At 37.1% G+C, this 21,569-nt stretch overlaps 1 protein-coding gene across 9 annotated transcripts in view; it reads left to right on the top strand.

Moving 5' to 3' along the window:
* LYRM7 (LYR motif containing 7) overlaps positions 1 to 19,510 on the top strand; it is a 32,517-nt gene extending 13,007 nt beyond the window's left edge. For 4 of the 9 annotated variants that reach the window (XR_004263422.1, XR_004263448.1, XR_004263434.1 and 1 more), the window contains 3 exons: positions 1,654 to 1,721; positions 6,611 to 6,692; positions 18,436 to 19,510. Coding sequence is in view for 6 of the 9 variants with exons in the window: in XM_032260051.1 (XP_032115942.1) it covers positions 1,654 to 1,721; positions 6,611 to 6,692; positions 18,436 to 18,506 (221 nt within the window). In the remaining 3 variants the exon portion in view is untranslated. Of the gene's footprint in view, positions 1 to 1,650; positions 1,722 to 6,610; positions 6,693 to 15,695; positions 15,994 to 16,088; positions 16,308 to 18,435 lie in introns of those variants that run through there. The other 5 variants (XM_032260031.1, XM_032259913.1, XM_032259837.1 and 2 more) reach the window with 3 other exon arrangements.
* The last annotated feature ends 2,059 nt before the right edge of the window (positions 19,511 to 21,569 follow it).

The raw sequence follows: 21,569 nt of genomic DNA, 5'->3' as shown, positions 1-21,569 counted from the left end.
GTGAAACCCCATCTCTACTAAAAATACAAAAATTAGCCAGGCATGGTAGTGTATGCCTATAGTCCCAGCTACTCAGGAGGCTGAGGCAGGAGAATCGCTTGAACCTGAGAGACAGAGACTGCAGTGAGCTGAGATCGTGCCACTGCATTCCAGCCTGGGCGACAGAGCAAGACCCTGTCTAAAAAAAACCAAAAAACAAAAGTGCAAACTCTAAACCACCTTACATATTAAAATATATGCAACTAGGCTGGGCACGGTGGCTCACACCTGTACTTCCAGCACTTTGGGAGGCCAAGGCAGGCAGATCCCTTGAGATCAGGAGTTAGAGACCAGCCTGGCTAATATGGTGAAATCCCCCCTCTACCAAAAATACAAAAATTCACCAGGCATGATGGCACACACCTGTAATCCCGGCTACTTGGGAGGCTGATGCAGGAGAATTGCTTGAACCCAGAAGCAGAGGTTGCAGTGAGCTGAGATCGTGCCACTGCACTCCAGCCTGGGCAACAAAGCAGACTCCATCTGAAAAAAAAAAAAAAAGAAAAAAAAATATATATAACATATATATGTATATATATACACATACAACATAGAAGAAAGTTTTTATGGTAATTATCAACATGGAATATTTTTGTTGCTTTAAATTTTTTAAGTGGAATAGTTATAAGGACAGCTAACAATTTGTGGCATAATTGCTAAACACTCTATATGGATTGTTCCATCAAATGCTCACAGCAGCACAATAGGGCCAGTGAGATTCCACCAAAGTAGGCTACTGTGATGATACCAAACTCTCAGAGGTATATGTGAACAAAAGTTTTATTTTTCACTCGATTTATATGTCAGCCAAGACACTTAAAATTTTATATATATACACATATATCCTGTTTACTACCAATCTTTGTGTATGTATATAGTTTAACATGCTTCTATTATTGAATTTTACCATCTTAAAAAAAGCATTTTAATAGAAATCCTTAGATTTGTAAAAATAAAACATTAGATTTATTAGAATTCAATAGCTATAGGTATACAAATGAATTTAAGAGTAAAAATCAGTGGAAGAAAAAGTATTAGGGTGCCAAAGGTTTATAGTAGGTTTTCTTACAAATTTGTCAGCCTGTCAAAAGTCCTTCAAGAGACTTCATTAATAAACTTCTTATTCTTTTTTTTTTTTTTTCTTTTTTTTTTTTTTTCCTTTTTTTTTTTTTTGAGACAGAGTCTCGCTCTGTCACCAGGCGCCAGGCTGGAGTGCAGTGACATGATCTTGGCTCACTGCAATCTCTGCCTCCTGGGTTCAAGCAATTCTCCTGCCTCAGCCTCCCGAGTAGCTGGGACTACAGGTGCATGCCACCATACCCAGCTACTTTTTGTATTTTTTAGTAGAGATGGGTTTTCACCATGTTGGCCAGGATGGTGTTGATCTCTTGACCTCGTGATCCCCCCACCTCATCCTCCCAAAGTGCTGGGATTACAGGCGTGAGCCACTGCACCCAGCAAACTTCTTATTCTTATGCTTTGTTCTTCATGAGGGCAAAACTATTTTCTATACTAGAGAAGTAGCCATTCATAATTAATAACATGTAAATTATTGAGATAGGAATTATAGATTACAAAAGCAAGTAACTATATGTATTTTTCTTTTTGTAGCAGCCAGAATAAAGATAAATGAAGAATTCAAAAATAATAAAAGTGAAACTTCTCCTAAGAAAATAGAAGAGGTACAGTAATTTTTTCAGTTACAGCAAAACTTATACAATTTTTTTGACAAAGAGGAAATGATGAGGATAGAGAGGTTATGTGAAATAAAAAACATTTCTTGATAGTTAAGGCCATCACAACTGTAGGTAACCTTCACTTATTTGGTGTGGCTCACCTCGTCAGGGTCATCTGCCAGCACCCAAAATACAGCAAGGTGCCCCATAAACAGAACATAGAAATAGCCATGGTCAAAACCAGAGCAGCTGAATAAACCCAGAAACCCATGGAAATTCTATCTTCACCTAGAGCAAGTGACTGAAACTAAAGAGAATGAGTGATGTAGTAACTCAGAATTACAGAGGGAACTTCTACTCTTTTAGCTGAACTAAGCAGATATTTATTTTTAATCCCATCTTGGCAATGACATAAACAGTCACAGTATGAACTGTTCTTGCTTTGCTTTCTGTATTTGCATTTTGGTCACTTGTTCTAGTTGAAGACACTGTACAGACACTACTCTTTCAGCTCCCTAATACTCCTAGTAAAAGTTGATTGAAAAAAATGCCCAATTTTTCTTTTCCTGTATATTATGTGTTCTGGCATATACACATTATCTCTGTCCTCAGCTTCCTGTGTCTAACTGTATAAAGGTAAGGAAAGGAACCTTAGGAAGAAAACCAAAAAATGGAAAATAATTTACAAGGTAGTTATGGTTACAAGAATTGATTTGGTACAAAGGAAGGTACAAACTAGAGAAGTTCTTCCATGTTTAATGTAATTTCCAAATTAAAAAAAATGCATTTATATTTAGTGGAGAAAAGTGCTATTGTTGAAATAGTAAATACCTGTAATAATGAAGCTCATGAGATAGCCTAAGTATTCCCTCTCTGTAAAATAAACAAAATGAGAAAGATTTTGCTGAAACATATGATAGGGCAAATAGGGAATATCTAATTTTTATTCACAGCAGACATAGAGATGACAGTATAATCAAGTCATGACTTGAAGGGAGGTTAAAGGTATATGAAGAAATTTGTACTGTTTGTTATTCAGTAAACTGATTAATAACAATATGGTAATTATTTTTTAATTTTGAAATTATGATTAAAGATTTGTAAATTGAGGTCTGGGAAAATGAACTACAGTCTCGCAAATTGAACTACAATCTCCCAAATTCATTTTACTTACAGAGCATTAGTTTAACATTAAGCAATCTAGAAATTACATATTTGTTTTTTTGAGACAGAGTTTCGCTCTTGTTACCCAGGCTGGAGTGCAATGGCGCAATCTCGGCTCACCGCAACCTCCGCCTCCTGGGTTCAGGCAATTCTCCTGCCTCAGCCTCCTGAGTAGCTGGGATTACAGGCACATGCCACCATGCCCAGCTAATTTTTTGTATTTTTAGTAGAGACGGGGTTTCACCATGTTGACCAGGATGGTCTCGATCTCTTGACCTCGTGATCCACCCGCCTTGGCCTCCCAAAGTGCTGGGATTACAGGCTTGAGCCACCGCGCCCGGCTACATATTTGTTATATACAAATGTATATTTGTACTTTCTGCAACTCTGAAATATTAAGATTTTAGTAGTTTTTAAATAATTGCGTTGTTATTAGAGGGCTGATAGAGTCTTGGTACTAAAAAGGAGTCAGGCATCCTCTCTAGACCAGCAGTTCTCAAACTTGGTGGTCTCAAAGAACCTTTACAATCTTAAAAATTGAGGACCCCAAAAAGCTTTTGTTTATATCAATATTTACCATATTAGAAATATAAACTGAGACATCTTTAAAATATGTATTAATTGATTTTAAAATAATAATTTCTTATATATTAATAAGTAACATAGTATTTATGAAAAATAACTATTCTAAAAAATTTAGTGAGAAGAATGGTATTGGTTTTTTGCTGGGTTTTTTTTTTTTTTTTTTTTTGAGACGAAGCTTCACTCTTGTTGACCAGGCTAGAGTGCAGTGGCATGATCCAAGCTCACTGCAGCCTCCACCTCTTGGGTTCAAGCGATTCTCCTTGAACCCAAGAGGGTTCAAGATTCTCCTTGGGAGGCCTCAGCCTCTCAAGTAGCTGGGATTACAGACGCATACTACCACTCCCAGCTTATTTCTGTATTTTTAATAGAGACAGGGTTTTGCCATGTTGGCCAGGCTAGTCTCAAACTTCTGACCTCAGGTGATCCACCCACCTCAGCCTTCCAAAGTGCTGGGATTACAGGCATGAGCCACTGCACCTGGCCCCCTGCAACATGTTTTTTAGGTTGAAGTATATGAAAAAAATTCAGCCTCACACAGATACGTAGTTCAAAAAGAGTAGAAGTATAGAACAGGCTTTTAGGTAATTGTGATTTTTTTCATTGTATTTATTTTTTTGGTAAAGATGAGGTCTTGCTTTGTTGCCCAGGCTGGTTTCAAACTCCTGGCTTCAAGTGATCCTCCTGCCTTGCCCTCCCAAAGTGTTGGATTACAGGCATAAGCCATATAATTATGAATATTTTTTAATAATATACCCTGACGTGTGGTAATTTCTTGAAGATTAGTTCCAATGCAGAACTCTATCTGTCAGACCAATGGAATTTTTTTTTGAGGTGGGTGGTCCAGGATTCATACAGACTGCCTTCTCCTCATCATCTCTGGTCCCCCCCAGTCCCTTATTCCTCAACTAGCCTTGTTTCCAGCCTTGTATCTAGGACTTGACTCAGTTTATTTACCTCCAGTGGGTGAGGAGACCCATTATTTTCTCCTTCTCTTCCCTGCTAAGCCCCTTCCCCAGTGTCAGGAGGTGAGGCTTTGCTCTCCCACAGCCATCTCCATGGCAGTTAATTCCAGCTTTCCTTTTGATGCTCAGACTAAAAACCTTGGTGCTTTCTTGACTGCTGTCCTTCTCTCACACTTATATCCAGTCTGATAGCAAATCCTGTTGGCTTAAATCTCAAAATATTAATATATACAGAACTCAACTACTTCTCATCCTCCCTGTTATTATCTCCGAGTCCAAGCCACCATCATCTCTCTTGTTACAACAGCCGCCTCCTGCTTCCAGCCTCACTCCCTACAGCCTATTCTCAGTAGTTTTAAAGACAGAATAAGCATTTTAAAAGGCATATCTCAGCACTCTACTACTCACAACCCCATGACTCTTCATCTCATTGAAGAAAAATCTAAAGTGCCTAACATGAGCTACAAGACTGTCTGTCATCTGACCTTTGTTACCTTCCCACCTCAACTTGAACCACATACCCCTCACTCTTCCAATCTCAGCACCTTCTTTGACGGTCCGTGAATTTACCAAGAAGTTTTCTCATTAAGGGTTTTTATGCTTTTGCCTATTCTTGTGATATTCTCTCATGTGCCCTGAAAGCTTCATTTAGGTAGACTAATGGACTTTAATAGAAATTTCCCTGTGAATGGATTTTTTACTTATGCATGATTTTGTAACATCATGCAGTAATGATTTAGAAAGTACAAGTTCAGTAAATACTACAGATATTCTAGATATTGACATAGTTCATTACATATTTTTAAATTACATCTATCAATACTAATATCCATCACATCAGAAAAATCTTTAAGTCTGGGCATGGTGGTTCACACCTGTAGTCCCAACACTTTTGGAGTCTGAAGTGGGAGGCTCATTTGAGCCCAAGAGTTCAAGGCTGCAGTGAGTTATGATAGCCTGGGTGACAGAGCAAGACCCTGTCTCAAAAACAAAGAAAGAAAAAAATATTTAAGTATTGTGAGGTTATCAAGCTTACCCTGGCAGATACAAGTTCTCCAGAATTCTGATTTTTGCTTGAAAGCCTCAGTTTTGTCAGCAAATACTGTCAGTTGTTTTCTTTGAAGTGACACATTCTACTTTTTCAAAAAGTGTTTGCTAAATAGCTAAGTCTGAATAATCTTAATTTGTCAGTGGTTCTGTCAAATAAAGAATGGTATTTTGATGGAGAAAGCTCTACTGCTCACAACTCAAACCATGCAGAAGACTATAGTGTTTTGAAAATAATTTTGACCTTACAGATGCCGGAAAGGTCCTCAAAGTCTCCCAAGTACATAGTATTTGATGAGGTCTGAAACTCAGAGAGTAGGGGATTAACCCAAGGCCATACACTTAATGATAGAGCCATAGTTGGAATTCAGGTGTTCTGAACATCTAACTCTATAAAAGAAAGATTCAACTGCCCTTCCAAAAATGTTCATCTTACACACACTTAAAAATACGCATTGTAACAAAAAATACTCTAAATCTGTTTTGGAACAAAATACAGAATTGATAGATAAAAGTTAAAACTATATGCATATCTGAGCTTTCTATGCTACCTGTAATGGTAAAAAAGTTAAAAGCAGTATAGTAGTCCGCCTTTATCCTTAGAGGATAAATTCTAAAATCCTCAGTGGATGCTTCAAATCTCTGTACCAAATCCTACATTTTATTATATATGCATACCTATGATAAAGTTTAATTTATAAATTAGCCATAGTACTCTTATGCTTTGGAGCTATTAAGTAAAATAAGAGTTACTTGAATATAAGCACTGCAGTGTGACAATAGTCAATCTCGATAACTGAGATGGCTACTAAAGGACCACAGGTAGACAGTGTATACAACATAGATATGCTGGGCAAACAAATGATTCACATCCCGGACAGGGTGGAGCAGATGGCATGAGATTTCATCATGCTACTCAGAGTCACATGTGATTAAAAACTTATACATTATTTACTTGGAGAATTTTCTATTTAATATTTTCAGACTATAGTTGACCACGGGTAACTGAAACTGTAGATAAGGAGAAACTACTGTATTACCTGAAAAGAAATTATAGTAAAACCATCATTTTCAAAAACAGTACATCCATATGAAACACCCAAACGACTTAATCTATTTGTCTGGTTTTCTTAACAGCTAATGAAAATAGGTTCTGATGTTGAATTGCTACTCAGAACATCTGTTATACAAGGTATTCACACTGGCCACAATACACTGAGTAAGTAAAATTAAAGAAAAATGGTTTCTAACTGGAATGTGTTTTAAAATATTGAACAATTATAGCTCATGTAATGGTGAGTGGTAAAACAGCTTGATTTTGCCAGGCAATGTAGTATATAGCATATATATTTTATAAGGTTATAGTCTATAATACTGAATTATGAAACTTTGTTTTACCACGTTTGTTTCTTTTTAATTAATTTTAATTTTTTTATCTTGTTATATTACAAAACTAATTACAAGGACAGTACTACTATATATTTTTATCATATTTATTTATAGTCCTTAATTTTTCTGGCATCGTTTATCACTTACCTAGATATTTCTTTACGTTTTTCTCTATAATTAGTTTTGTTTTTTGTTTTTTTTAAATGAAGTCGTACTTTGTCCCCCAAGGCTGGAGTGCAGCGGTGCGATCTTGGTCCACTGCAATGTCCACCTCCTAGGTTCAAGCATTTTTCGTGACTCAGCTTCCTAGTTAGCTAGGACTACAGGCCCACACCACCACACCCAGCTAGTTTTTATATTTTTAGTAGAGATGAGGTTTCACTATGTTGGCCAGGCTAGTCTTAAATTCCTGACCACAGGTGATCCACCTGTCTCAGCCTCCCTAAGTGCTGGGATTACATCCATGAGCCACTGCACCCAGCCTGTAATTAGTTATTTTAATTCAGAAGATTTAGGATTATAGGAAATGAAAATATAGTTGAGGATCCTCTTTTATGCCTCGAGACTCTGGATGGTGCTTCATAAAATTTCACATTATATTTTGTTTTTATTCTCTAAAAAATCTTTGGGGACAGTAACAACAAAAAGATGATGTTCAAAATTGTTGGCCACATGCAGTGACTCATTCCTATAGCCTCAGCACTTTGGGAGGCCAAGACAGCAGTCTCAATTGAGCCCAGGAGTTCAAGACCAGCCTGGGTAACATGACAAAATCCCACCTCTACAAAATATACAAAAATTAGCAGGATGTGGTGGTACACACCTGTAGTTTCAGCTACTAGGGAGGCTGAGGTAGGAGGATCACTTGAGGTAGAGGCATTAGTGAGCCTTTAGTGAGACTTTAGCTTCACCAGGAGGTTGAGGCTTTAGTGAACCGTAAGTATGCCACTGTACTCCAGCCTGGGTGACAGAGTAAGACCCTGCCTCAAAAAATATACATATATATTGAAAGGCTTTGTTTTTTAAGCAGACTATGGAAGTGTAGCATGCAAACAAAAAAGTACTCAATTTGTAATTGTATAGGTCAATAAATTTTCATAAAACGAAATACTCATGTAACCAACATGCACAACAAGCCACAGGTTAAAAAAAAAATTAGCCTTTCTGATGGATATGTGGTGGTATCACATTGTGATTTTAATTTATATTTCTCTAGTAACTAATGAAGTATGAGGACCTTTTCAGTTGTTGAGTGGACATTTGGATATTCTTTTTTATGAAGTACCTGTTTGAGACTTTTGTCCATTTTTCTAAGGGGTTGTCTGCCTTTTTATTGTTGATTTAAAGGATTTCTTTATATGTTTTGAATATAGAATTTTTGGTGGATGTGTGTATTACAAGAATTTTCTACTTTGTGGCTTTCCTTTTCACATTGGTAATGTTATCTTTCTATGAGAAGTTCTTAATTTTAATGGAGTCATATTTATGAATTTTTTAAATAATTAGTACTTTTGAATTCTATTAAAGAAATCTTTGCCTAGCTCAAGCCAGATCATGAAGAGATTCTCCTATGCTTTCTTCCAAAACCTTTATTGTAGGCTGGGCATGGTGGCTCACGCCTATAATCCCAGCACTTTGGGAGGCTGAGGCGGGTGGATCACCTGAGGTCAGGTGTTCAAGACCAACCTGGCCAACATGGTGAAACCCTGTCTCCACTAAAACTACAAAAATTAGCTGGGTGTGGTGGTGCATGCCTATAATTCCAGCTACTCAGGAAGCTGAGGCAGGAGAAGCACTAGAACCCAGGAAGTGGAGGCTGCAGTGAGCCAAGATCACGCCACCACATTCCAGCCTGGGCAACAGAGTGAGACTCCATCTTGGAAAGAAAAAAAAAAGCTATATTGTTTGATGTCTTCCATTTGGTTGTTTATATCAACTAGAGTTGGTTTGTATATGGTGTGAGATAAGGGGTCAAGATTTATTTTTTTTACATGTGACTATCCAGTTGATCCAGCAAAACTTATTGAAAACACCACTCTTTCCCGTACTACTCTATAGGATCACCTTTGTCATAAAATCAAAGAACTATATATGTGTGCATCTGTTTCTGGACTTTATAATCTCTTCCATCTGTTTTTCTGTCCTGCATCACATGCCATAGTGTCTTGATTATTACAGCTTTATTCTAGGTCTTTCTACCAGGTAGTGTAAGTCCAAAGGATTTTTAAAGTTACTTTTAGTTAATGGGGACTTACCAGAAATTATTAGATCTTGGGCTGGGCACTGTGGTTCTTACCTATAATCCCAGCACTTTGGGAGGCTAAGGCAGGCAAATCACCTGAGCTCAGGAGTTCAAGACTAGCCAGGGCAACGTGGTGAAACTCCGTCTCTACCAGAAATACAAAATATTTGCCAGGCACAGAGATGTGCCCATCATCCCAGCTACTCAGGAGGCTGAGGTGGAAGGATCACTTGAGCCTGGGAAGTGGTGTTGCAATGAGCCGAGATTGTACAACTACACTCCAGCCTTGGTGACAGAGCCAGACTCTGTCACAAAAAAAAAAAAAAATTATTAGATCTGAGTTATGTTTGTTTTGGGGGTGGGGGTGGTTTCTGTTTTGGTGGGTTTTTGTTTGCTTGTTTGTTTGTTTGTTTTTGAGACACAGTCTTGCTGTGTTGCCTAGCCCAAAGTGTAGTGGCTTGATCTCGACTCACTGCAACCTCCGCCTTCCAGGTTCAAATGATTTTCCTGCCTCAGCCTCCTGGGTAGCTGGGACTACAGGCACCTGCCACGATGCCCGGCTGATTTTTGAGTTTTAAGTAGAGATGGGGTTTCATCATATTGGCCAGGCTGGTTTCCAACTCCTGACCTTGTGATCTGCCCACCTTGGCCTCCCAAAGTGTTGGGATTACAGACGTGAGCCACCGCGCCCGACCTGCCACTTCGGTCTGGTTTTTTTTTTTTCGAGATGGAATTTCGCTCTTGTCGCCCAGGCTAGAGTACAGTAACACGATTTCAGCTCACTACCACCTCTACCTCCCAGGTTTAAGTGATTCTCCTGCCTCAGCCTCCCCAAGTAGCTGGGATTATAGGAGCTTGCCACCATGCCCAGCTAATTTTTGTATTTTTAGTAGAGATGAGATTTCACCATGTTGGCCAGGCTGGTCTGGAACTCCTGACCTCAGGTGATCCACCCACCTCGGCCTCCCAAAGTGCTGGAATTATAGGTTTGAGCCACTAAACCTGGCTGATCTGAGTTATGTTTATAAGGGCAGCAAACGTAGTTAATCCTAAATCTAAAATGTGTAGTCATCAGCTTTTATCATAATAATGATCTTTAGAGTTTCTGTGTAGTATAGACAACATTTTTTACAGGCAATCACAGATATGTATTATTTTTATTATATGAATAAAGTTTTAGGTTATTTCAAATAACTAAAATTTAGTATCTATATTTCAAATACCTGGTTTTAGATATAACAATATTGAATATTGATTTAGATTTATTTTTATCCTTTGGTTTTATGTATATTTTAATTTTCCCACACAATTAAATATTTTGACTCTTTTAGGAGTATTAATATCGATTGCCTTAATAATAGCCTCATTCTTTCTGTGTGGGTGTATGTGTCTGTGTGTGTGTAAATACACACATATATATCTTTTTTCCTACTTTATTTGTATAGGTCCAAAATGTAACAAATTTGATTCCTTAATCTCTCTTTCTAAAAGTTACTTTAAGCACAGTTCCTCAAAATATTTTAGCAGTGTTTACACTGTCTCATAGAAATGACAAGAACTAAAATTCTGCTTCTTGTTTAGAAAAATGGAGAATTGTGATTGTATGTTTCTAAAAAATATCATATAATGCCAGGCTTAGTGGCTCATGCCTGCAATCCCAGCGCTTTGGGAGGCTGAGGCTGGCAGATCACGAGGTCAAGAAATTGAGACCACCCTGGCCAACATGGTGAAACCCCATCTCTACTAAAAATACAAAACTTAGCTGGGCATGGTGGCACGTGCCTGTAGTCCCAGCTACTTGGGAGGCTAAGGCAGGAGAATCGCTTGAACCCAGGAAGTGGAGGTTGCAGTGAGCCGAGATCGCGCCACTATACTCCAGCCTGGCGAGACAGCAAGACTTCATCTCAAAAAAAAAAAAAAAAAAAAAAAGTCATACAATATCCCAAAATAAAAATAATAGAAATTGAAAGTTATAAAACGAAACTTTGTTTGGAAGAATAATCACCTTATATGCATGAGTGAATTCTAAATCCATCTCTCTTTTTCTTTCATTCAAATAATATCTGTGGTGGAAATTAAATGTTGAATAACAGCGGGAACTCCTTATCTTAAGTAACCTCTCTTTTTTTTTTAAAATCACTTCCAGACATCTCTCAAAAGGTGACATACAAATGGCTAACAAGTATATGAAAATACACTCAGCATCACTAATCAGGGAAATAAAAATTAAAACCACAATGAGATATCATCTCACCCAGATAGAATAACTATTGTCAAAAAGACAAAAGATAACAAATGCTGACAAGAATGTGGAGAAAGGAGAACTCTTATACACTGTTGGTGGGAATGTAAATTAGGATAGCCATTATAAAAAACAGTAAAGATGTTCCTCAAAAACTAAAATTAGAACTATAGCATGATCTAGTAATTCCTCTACTGGGTATGTATCCAAAGGAAAGGAAATCACTGTATTCAAGAAATAGCTGCATTTCCATGTTTATTTTGGCACTATTTACAATAGCCAAGATACGGAATCAACCTAAGAATCCATCGACAGATGGACAAAGAAAATGTAGTATATCTGTATATATAACAATGGAATAGTATTCAGTCATAAAAACAAGGAAATCTTATCATTTGTGACAACAAACATGAACCTGGGGGACATTATGTTAAGTGAAATAAGCCAGGCACAGAAAGACAAATATTGCATGTTCTCACTCATGTGGAATCTAAAAAAGTTCAGCTTACAGAAACAGAGAGCAGATAGTGGTTACTAGAGCCAGGAAGGGTCGGAGGGGGATAGCCAGAGGTTGATTAATGGGTCCGAAATTAGTTAGCTAGGAGGAATAAGTTCTAATGTTCTATACCACTGTAGGGTGACTATAATTAACAATTTATTGTATATTTTCAAATAGCTAGAAGAGCAAATTTTGAATATTCCTAACACAAAGAAATGATAAATGAGGTCATAGATAGCTAATTACCCTGATTTGATCATCACACATATACATGTATTGAAATATCACTCTGTGCCCTTTAAATATCCATGTATTATAGTATGTATCAATTTAATGAAAAGAGGCCAGGTGCAGTGGCTCACGCCTGTAATCCCAGCACTTTGGGAGGCTGAGGCGGGCAGATCACGAGGTCAAGAGATCAAGAACATCCTAGCCAACATGGTGAAACCCCATCTCTACTAAAAATACAAAAATTTGCTGGGCATGGCGGCGTGCACCTGTAGTCCCAGCTATTCGGTAGACTGAGGCAGGAGAATCTCTTGAACCCAGGAGGTGGAGATTATAGTGAGCAGAGATCACGCCACTGCACCCCAGCCTGGTGACAAAGCGAGACTCCATCTCAAAAAATAATAATAATAATAAAAGGAAAACATTTTTTTCCTTTATCCCTGCAGGTGAATTCAAAGTTATTACAAGGATAATTCATCATTTGAAATAATTCCTTCCATTTAAAATCTTTAAAAAATATTTTGGAAACTATTTTTATTTTCAAATGTTCTCTATTTTTTCTGTTTTTCATGTTACCCTTAGGTGCAGGAATCTATATAAATCATAATTTTTTATTCATATCACTCATCATTGGTCTAGCATAGCCTTTAACTATGAGTTAGGAAGATACTCAGATTATTCATTATTCTATACTTGCTTTCTATTTGATTACTGACATTTGTCAAAACCCTGTTTCTAATGTGCATATTAGTCACCTGGTTTCAATGTTGTCCTTTGACAAACTTGTATATTTTAATTCATATAAATTTATGGTAAAGATGGTCCCAGGAAAACCCAGGACTTCAGGTCATTATTTTTTATGGTACTTAGTTTTTTAGTAAAATCCATATGTTTTAACTTCCTCTCTGGCATTTATGTAAGGAAAAATAGGGATGTGCTTCTAAACGAATGATACAATTTAAAAAAAAATCTCTAAGAAGTCATTTTTGAGATGTATTTTAAACTTCTGCCTTTTGGTTTATTTAGATTTGTCATTGCCTAAAGCTATCTTATGGTTTGTGTTCTAAGACATATTAATGTGACTCAACAAACAATGAATCACTATTATGCCAGATGCCAGGGATAGAACAATGGGCAAGACATATCTGGTTCCTATCCAGTGAAACTTAGAGTGCTATGTAAAAGACAGACAATTAAATGTACAGTTCTAGTTCTTTCAGTGACATGATAGGAGGCAGAGATTTTTGAGGCACATAAGCAGAGCTGCAGATCCAAACTTGAGGAGTTAGGGAAAGGTTCTTAGAAGAAAATACTTTTGGGTTATAGTTTCCTTAATTTGAAGTTATCATTTATATAATATACATAATGTGCTTGAAATATTTAGAAGTGTTTCTGGAATTTCAGTGTGAAATATTTTAATGTCCTTTAAATTATTCAGATTCAAAATATCTCTGTGATTGTCACACTATTATAAACTATGCTATACATAATAATTTATTTTAAAATCTTTATCTAAATTTTTATTTTGTTCCAAAATTGAGATAAAGACTTTATTTCAAGGAACTGCTTTTTATTGATATATTTAGTATGACCAGAGTAGATAAGGCATTTCAAGGGCTTAATGTACAGGAAATAAACCATCATCTCAATGCAGTTCCTTTTTAAAGATCTGTCATAATCAATAAACTAATGCTGTTATACTACTCAGTATCTAATGTGGAGAGCAAAGTCAGGGATTTTAAAATCAATAAAACAAAATTAGAGTGAAAATAGTATATTTGTGGTACATTTGGCCTAATTAAAGAGTTAACAGTTAATAGATACAGAATAATTAAGTTGTAAAATATCTTTTGATGCCAAAGATTATTGAATAAGGTTAATTGGGTAAAGAAACAGAATAGTGGATATTTGACAGGTTTTCTGGTTATTTAGTACTCTTCAAATAACCCGGCTTTGTTTTAAGACTTTCCATCTGCCTGAATTCTAAATCTCTAAAACAGAATCTAGAAAATTTCAGTTCCTCAGTTTCCTTTGTAGCTCAGGCATGGGCATTTGATTAGGTGAAGCAAACTCACCTGTATTCAGCACAGAATCTGTTTTGCTAGCAGGAGTAGCATCATTGGTTTCCGGATCAGGTTCCTCATGGAGAAGAGAAGTAGCATTGGTATGGTGGCAAGAGCAGACATAGTAAAGTTGAGTTTCTGGCAACATCAGAAGTGTGGCGTCTTGTGTTCCATGAGGGTAAAAATGGCGGCAGTTTCTTCTGGCACCCCACAGGAGAGCAGCCGTTTTTATCATTAACCTATTTTGGGGTATGGCTTTGGTCATTACCCCTAGAAGGTTAGTCTCAGGCCTGCCTGGTTCTTGACAATTTGAAACAACCTGTTTAATGCCTTTTCAGCTTCTAAGCAGCCAGAGGCTGGTTCTGTGACTTGTAACCAAGACTGACAGTTAAAGCTTTTATAGTCCACTTCCTGGTGATGTGAGTTAGGCAAAATAAAATTGTCTGGGCACAGTGGCTGATGCCTGTAATCCCAACACTTTGGGAGGCCGAGGTGGACAGATCGCCTGAGGTCACGAGTTCCAGACCAGCCTGGCCAACATGGCAAAACCACACCTCTACTGAAAAATACAAAAATTGGCCAGGCATGGTGGTGGACACCTATAATCCCAGCTACTCGGGAGGCTGAGACAGGAGAGTCACTTGAAACTGGGAGGCTGAGGTTGCAGTGAGCTGAGATTGCACCATTGCACTCCAGCCTGGGAGACAGAGGAGGTTCCATCTCAACAATTAATAATAATAATTAAAATTGAAAAGGAGGATGAATGCAGATTAAGCTAGTCCGCAAAGCAGAAATAGAAAGAAATATTTCTTTGCTAAAAGGCACTCTCCTGTCTACAGCCTAGAGCCTAATTGATTGAAAAGTCCCATAATTTAGAACCTTGGAGAGTTAAAAATGCTAATTGTTCTTATCCGCTAAAACTAAAGCCAATGCAAACAGGAGAATTCTGAGCTGTAACATGAAATAAGATCAATGCTTCAAGACTTTCTTATTCTTCCAGACAAAGATTAGATGTATGATTCATTTACTCACTGGAGCTTATTATTCTTCACTACTTTAAGAAGTGGCCACTAAGGTAAGGGTTAGGGGATTGGACAGAATGTAGAGGCTGTTACAAAGGATGACAGTCTTCATGCTTATATTTCTGTGGCTACTAGTGCATGGAAATGACTGGAAACTAATTTGAAGCTCATAAAATTTTTGAGTGAATTTTATTGCCAAGAAACTCCAGGCCTGACTAGCTCTTTTCACTTGTTAAGGCCAAATCTGGCCCCCTAAACTCGTGTCACCAGGAAGTAGACTATGAAAGCTTTTAAAGACCCAAAGAAGGGCATCTTCCCCAATATCTCCATCATAGAACAATGAGGCTCAGCAGGACCTTCTGGAAAACTAGCACTGTAACCAAAAATACTTTATTTCAGTCTGGATGAGACCTTAGGGGACAGGTAGTAAGTGGATGTATTCTACAGATGGAAAGAAGGATGCATGTTGCGTAGCCAAAAGGGTGGTGCTTGTTGCCTCTCCAGTATCTATTCTCCTGTTCTTTTTTTTGGAGATAGAGTCTGCTTCTGGCACCATCTCAGCTCACTGCAACCTCCGCCTCCCGGGTTCAAGTGATTCTTCTGCCTCAGCCTCCTGAGTAGCTGGGACTACAGCTTAAGCAATCTGACCACCTTGGCCTCCCACAGTACTAGGATTACAGCCGTGAGACACCATGCTTGGCTTCTCCTGTTCTTTTTTACTAACTGAAAAGTTGTGTTCAGGGTGCAATGTACCTAGCAAAAAAAAAAAAAGTTATTTTCCAGACCATGTGACACCTTTCTGGCCTATATAAACCCTATCAACTGGGTGTTACTTCCAAGAAAGTCACTGTTTTCCTGTTTAAAAGGAACAGACTGAGCTGGCACTCTTCTTTTACCCTTTTCTCTTCTCTCTTCCCATGTGGAGTGCAGATGTAATATGGCAGCAGCAGTGAAGACAAAACACTCATGGAAGGTAGCAGAACAAGAAGAGAGAAAGAGCCTGGGTCTTTAGTATCACTAAGGACAACACTAGCCCAGGACTGCCTTAATCTGTATTTCTTGATAATGTGAGAAAAATGAAATCCCTTATTTAAACCAGCTTGTTGAACTTTGGGTTGAATTTGTTTTAGTGCTTTTTTGTTGTTGTTGCTGTTGTTGTTGAGACAGAGTCTCTCTGTCTCCCAGGCTGGAATGCAGTGACATGATCATTGCTCACTGTAACCTCAAACTCTTGGGCTCAGGCAATCCTCCTGCCTCAGCCTCTAGAGTAGCTAGGAATACAGGTGTATACCGCCATGCCTAGCTAATTTTTTAAAAAAATTTTTGTAGAGACAGAGTCTCACTATGTTTCCCAAGTTGGTCTCAAACTTGTAGCCTGAAGCAGTCTTCCCACCTCAGCTTCCCAAAATGCCAGAATTACAGGCATGAGCTGCTGTACCTGGCCAGTATTTATAGATATGTGTGTGTGTATAACCTGTATATATATAACCTATATATAAATACATATATATATATATGTGTGTATATATAACCTATATATAAATACACATATATATATTTTTGTATATAGTGTGTGTATATATATCCCTATATAGTATGTATGTGTGTGTGTATGTATATACATATAAAGGTTTTATATATATATATGTATAGGTTTTAAATATATATAGGTTTTATATATATATATATGTATAGGTTATACATATGTGTGTGTGTATATATATGTATAACCCAGATTCTACAAGTGCTAACATTTTACCATATTTGGTTTATTATGTTTTCCTAATTTTTTCCCTTAACTTTCTGAGAGTAAGTTGCAGACATAATGCCTATTTACCCCAAAATGAGCATTTTTAAAATTATGATAGCTCATTTGAGTTTAGAGCTTCTGGAGAAATACTTTAGAGTATATTTCTTTAAAATATTTCAATATATATTTCCTAAATATACAGGGACATTCTCTAATGTAACTGCAATATAATTATCAAAACTAGCGCATTAACATTGATGTAATACTAACATTTAACCCTTTCTATTTGTCTTAATAATGCCCTTTATGACAAAATGAAAAAAAAAAATCCCTGTGACCAGTATCCTATTGGGGATCACATGTTGCATGTAGTCATCATATCTCTTTAGTCATCCTTAATCTAGAGCAGTCCTTCAGTCTTTCTTTGTCTTTCATGACCATGATGTTTTAAAAAGTATAGGCAGGTTATTTTTTTAAAAGGTCATGTGAGCATTTTTTGAGTATGACAGCTCACCTAGGTTCAGTTCTTCTGGAGAAAAGAAGAAATCACGTATCTCCTCAAAAATTTATATCTTTTCTTTTTGAGATGGAGTCTTGTTCTGTCGCCCAGGCTGGAATGTAGTGGTGCCATCTTGGCTCACTAGAACATCCACCTCCTGGGTTCAAGCCATTCTCCTGCCTCAGCCTCCCAAGTAGCTAGGACTACAGGCATGTGCCACCACGCCCCGCTAATTTTTTTTGACTATTTCGTAGATATGGGGTTTCACCATGTTGATTAGGCTAGTCTTGAACTCCAGACCTCCCATCTTAGCCTCTCAAAGTTCTGGGATTGCTAGCGTGAGTCACCATACCTGGCCAAAAATTTGTATTTTAAGAGCTTTATCTTGACTCCAGCAAGATATCTTACCTAGGACTTAACAGGTTTTTGTTGTTGTTTTATGATGTTTCTCAACATGGGCACTATGGGCATTTTTTACAAGACAGTTCTTCGCTATACCAGACTGTCCCACACATTACAGGAGATTTAGCATCCCTGGCTCCTGTCCTCTAAATTCCAGTAGCATTCTCCAGTTGATATGACCACCCAAAACACCCTCTTTTAAGAATAATTGTTCTATGAAATTTTGAATCTTTAAATTAGGAGACCAGTCTCAATTTTCATATAGTAGATAGTATAAGCAAAATTTCCAATTGTTTTCATTATCAGTAATTGGTAATTAAATGGCTAATACTAGAAGTTTTAGCTGAATTCTGTTCAGTTATTTAATTTGCTATATTTAATAAATGATAAAGGGTTAAATTGATCATATATGTTTTTATATAATCTGAAATGAGAATGCCATTAATTCTAATTAGAGTCCAGGACTCCACCTTAGATATCAACTGAAATAAAATATCCCTGGAAGATTTATCTTAAAACTAGACATTTTACTATTATAAACTTCAGGGGGAAATGAGTGTCCTTGCATTTAATTCTAATTTTAGTGATGTTAATTATTCTCTGTTTTTTTTTTTTTTTTTTTTCAGAACTGGTCCCTAGGAAAGACCTTTTTATAGAAAATGTGCCATATTGTGACACACCAACTCAGAAGCAATGAGTTTTCTAGGATAAAATAAGTCTTTGCACTTTTTAACATTAAATTCTATAACACTGGCAAAGTCCTGGAAATGTAGACATCTTTCTCTGAACTGGCATATTGAAGATGAATGAATTACAGAATAACTTCATATTTAAATTTCATGTTGAAAGGTCATTACTGAGAACTGAAGAACATAATTACATATTTCTAAAGGAAATTAGATAAGAAAACATTTCATTTTCATTGAAAATCAAATGCCATAAAGCAAAATAAATGCTTAGGGAGATATATTCTCTTCTCTCTGACCTTGATGAATATTTGGTCTTGCCATAGCTATTTGACAATGTGGTGTTTTTATAAGTTGGTCAGTTTTTTTCCCATATGAAATGCAATTATTAGATTTAAATTATTAGATTAAACTGATATTTAGTCCTGAAAAATATTAAATTGTTCCAAAAAAAATCACAGTGTGTGCCAGCTCTCTGCAGAAGTGGCCTTTGTTTTCTAAAGCACTGGGATTTTTTCTGCAGCTAATATGTAATTGTACAGTTTCTTTTTGGAGATACAGAGTATCTCTGTATTCTTATAAAAACATTTTTATCAGTCTTCTGAAAATAGTTGAATAAAATATTAAAATCACCTAGGGTCACTATGAAATAAAGAAATCCTAATTTAAAGTGGAAATAGTGACCCTTGATTAAACTATTTAATATGGCTGTAGTAGAATTAGCTGTATTTAGACGAAGTTAGACTTTCTTGTGAAATGTAATAGATGGCTACATTCTCTTTGTTTTAATTAATGAAACTTAAATGTCCTCTCTTCTTCCACATGTCCTGTCCTTGACAAGATGGGCAGTATCACAAAGGGCCAGGCATTCTATCATCTAACACTAGGAACTGTAAAATCCTGTTTAATATTTTTCTTGTTTCTCTTTTATCTGTATATCTTTGCCATTCTGTTTTCTCAGTTAATAGTATGTTTTCTCCCATTCACTGATAAATTATCTCATTTGATGATGATACAGGGTTTTAAATTTTTGAAAGATTCTCGATGCAAGCATTGTTATGTATCTAGAAATTATACCTAGAGAAAAATGAAAGTTGTTTCAAATTTGAAATTTGCCTTTATAAGAGAATACTGAATGTCATCACAGTATATAATCACTGTGTAAATGTGCTGACTTACAGTTATTTTAGTATCTGAATGACATATTTAGAGGAAAGTTAGCTGACATTATTTAAATTTAATATGTATTCTATATTTTAGTATTATTGAATATTTTATCACTGAGCTTTTTTTCTTTAACCTGAATTCTCTGGTACCAGTTTTCATTCACATTAATTTAAATATCTCCAGATTTCTTTCTTATAGTCATCATTAGTAGCAGATGAGGCTAATAATTTACATGTTTATTTTTTTTTTTATTTTTTTTTTTTTTTTTTTTTTTACATGTTTATTAAAGATAGTGGCTTAGAGATTTTAAGATATATTGATATAGGTAGGTAGATGCGATAGTATACTTTCATGCTGTAAGGCTATACAATAAAGTTCCTGTGAAGTACATCAACGTGTCAACAACAGGCTCGACTGTCACAAAATTCTGAAAGATGTGGCACTGTATTCTTATATAGCATATACTTATTTATTTATTTTTTGAGATTGAGTCTTGCTGTGTCGCCCAGGTTGGAGTGCAGTGGCGCAATCATGGCTCACTAAAGCCTTGACCCCTGGGGCTCAGCAATTCTCCCACCTAAGCCTCCCAAATAACCAAGACTAGAGGCATGCCCCACCATACCTAGTTAATCTTTTTTATTTTTAGTAAGGACAAGGTCTCACTATGTTGGCCAGACTGGTCTCAAATTCCTGAGCTCAGGTGATCCTTCCATCTTGGCTTCCCAAAGTGCTGGGATTATATGTGTGAGCCACCGCACCCTGCCTATTCTTATAAGCATTTATTTATATTTCAAATGCATTTTAACTGGTTATTTAATAGTTTAATTAGATAAAGTAATTCATGAGTTCTTGGCATGTTACAAAATAAAGATTGAGAATCAGTATTCTAAAAAGCGAAACTCCGTCTCTATAGAGGGTTTTTTTAAAAAAAAAAAAAATTTTTTTTTTTTTTTTTTTTTTGAGACGGAGTTTCGCTCTTATTAGCCAGGCTGGAGTGCAATGGCGCGATCTCGGCTCACCGCAACCTCCGCCTCCCGGGTTCAGGCAATTCTCCTGCCCCAGCCTCCTGAGTCGCTGGGATTACAGGCACGTGCCACCATGCCCAGCTAATTTTTTGTATTTTTAGTAGAGACGGGGTTTCACTGTGTTGACCAGGCTGGTCTCGATCTCTTGACCTCGTGATCCACCCGCCTCGGCCTCCCAAAGTGCTGGGATTACAGGCGTGAGCCACCGCGCCCGGCTCAAAAAGATTTTTTTAAATTGAAACAGGGTCTTGTTCTGTCATCTAGGAAGGAGTACAGTGGCAGGATCTCAGCTCACTGCAACTTCCACCTTCTGGGCTCCTCCTGCCTCAGCCTCCCAAGTAGCTGGGACCACAGCGTGCACATCACCATGCCTGGCTTTTTTTTTTTTTTTTTTTTTTTTTTTTTTTTAGGAGCGATGGGGTTTCACCATGTTGGCCAGTCTGGTCTCAAATTCCTGAACTCAAGTAATTCACCTGCCTCAGTCCCCTAAAGTTCTGGGATTACAGGCACGACGCACTGCACTCGGCTATGTAAACTACTTTTTGAAATGTTGAGGTTGATGATTAAGTACCTAAGTTTTCTGTTGTGTAATGTCAACATTTAATTAAATCTGTGTGTGTGTGTGTGTGTTGGGTGTTTTGTTTTGTTTTGTTTTGTTTTGTTTTGAGACAGAGGCTCTGTCACCAGGCTGGATTGCAATGAATGGGTCGATCTCGGCTCACTGCAACCTCTGTCTCCTGGGTTCAAGCAATCCTACTGCCTCAGCCAGGTAGCTGGGACTACAGATGTGCACAAAATTAGCCCAGCTAATTGTTTGTATTTTTAGTAGAGACAGGGTTTCACCATGTTGGCCAGGATGGTCTCAATCTCTTGACCTCATGA

The sequence above is a fragment of the Sapajus apella genome, unplaced genomic scaffold, assembly GCF_009761245.1.
Source record: "Sapajus apella isolate SASKATOON/1434 unplaced genomic scaffold, GSC_monkey_1.0 scaffold1, whole genome shotgun sequence".
In the NCBI taxonomy this organism is placed as follows: domain Eukaryota; kingdom Metazoa; phylum Chordata; class Mammalia; order Primates; family Cebidae; genus Sapajus; species Sapajus apella.
Note: the sequence above shows the minus strand (reverse complement) of the source record. Positions and strands in the feature narration are given on the sequence as shown.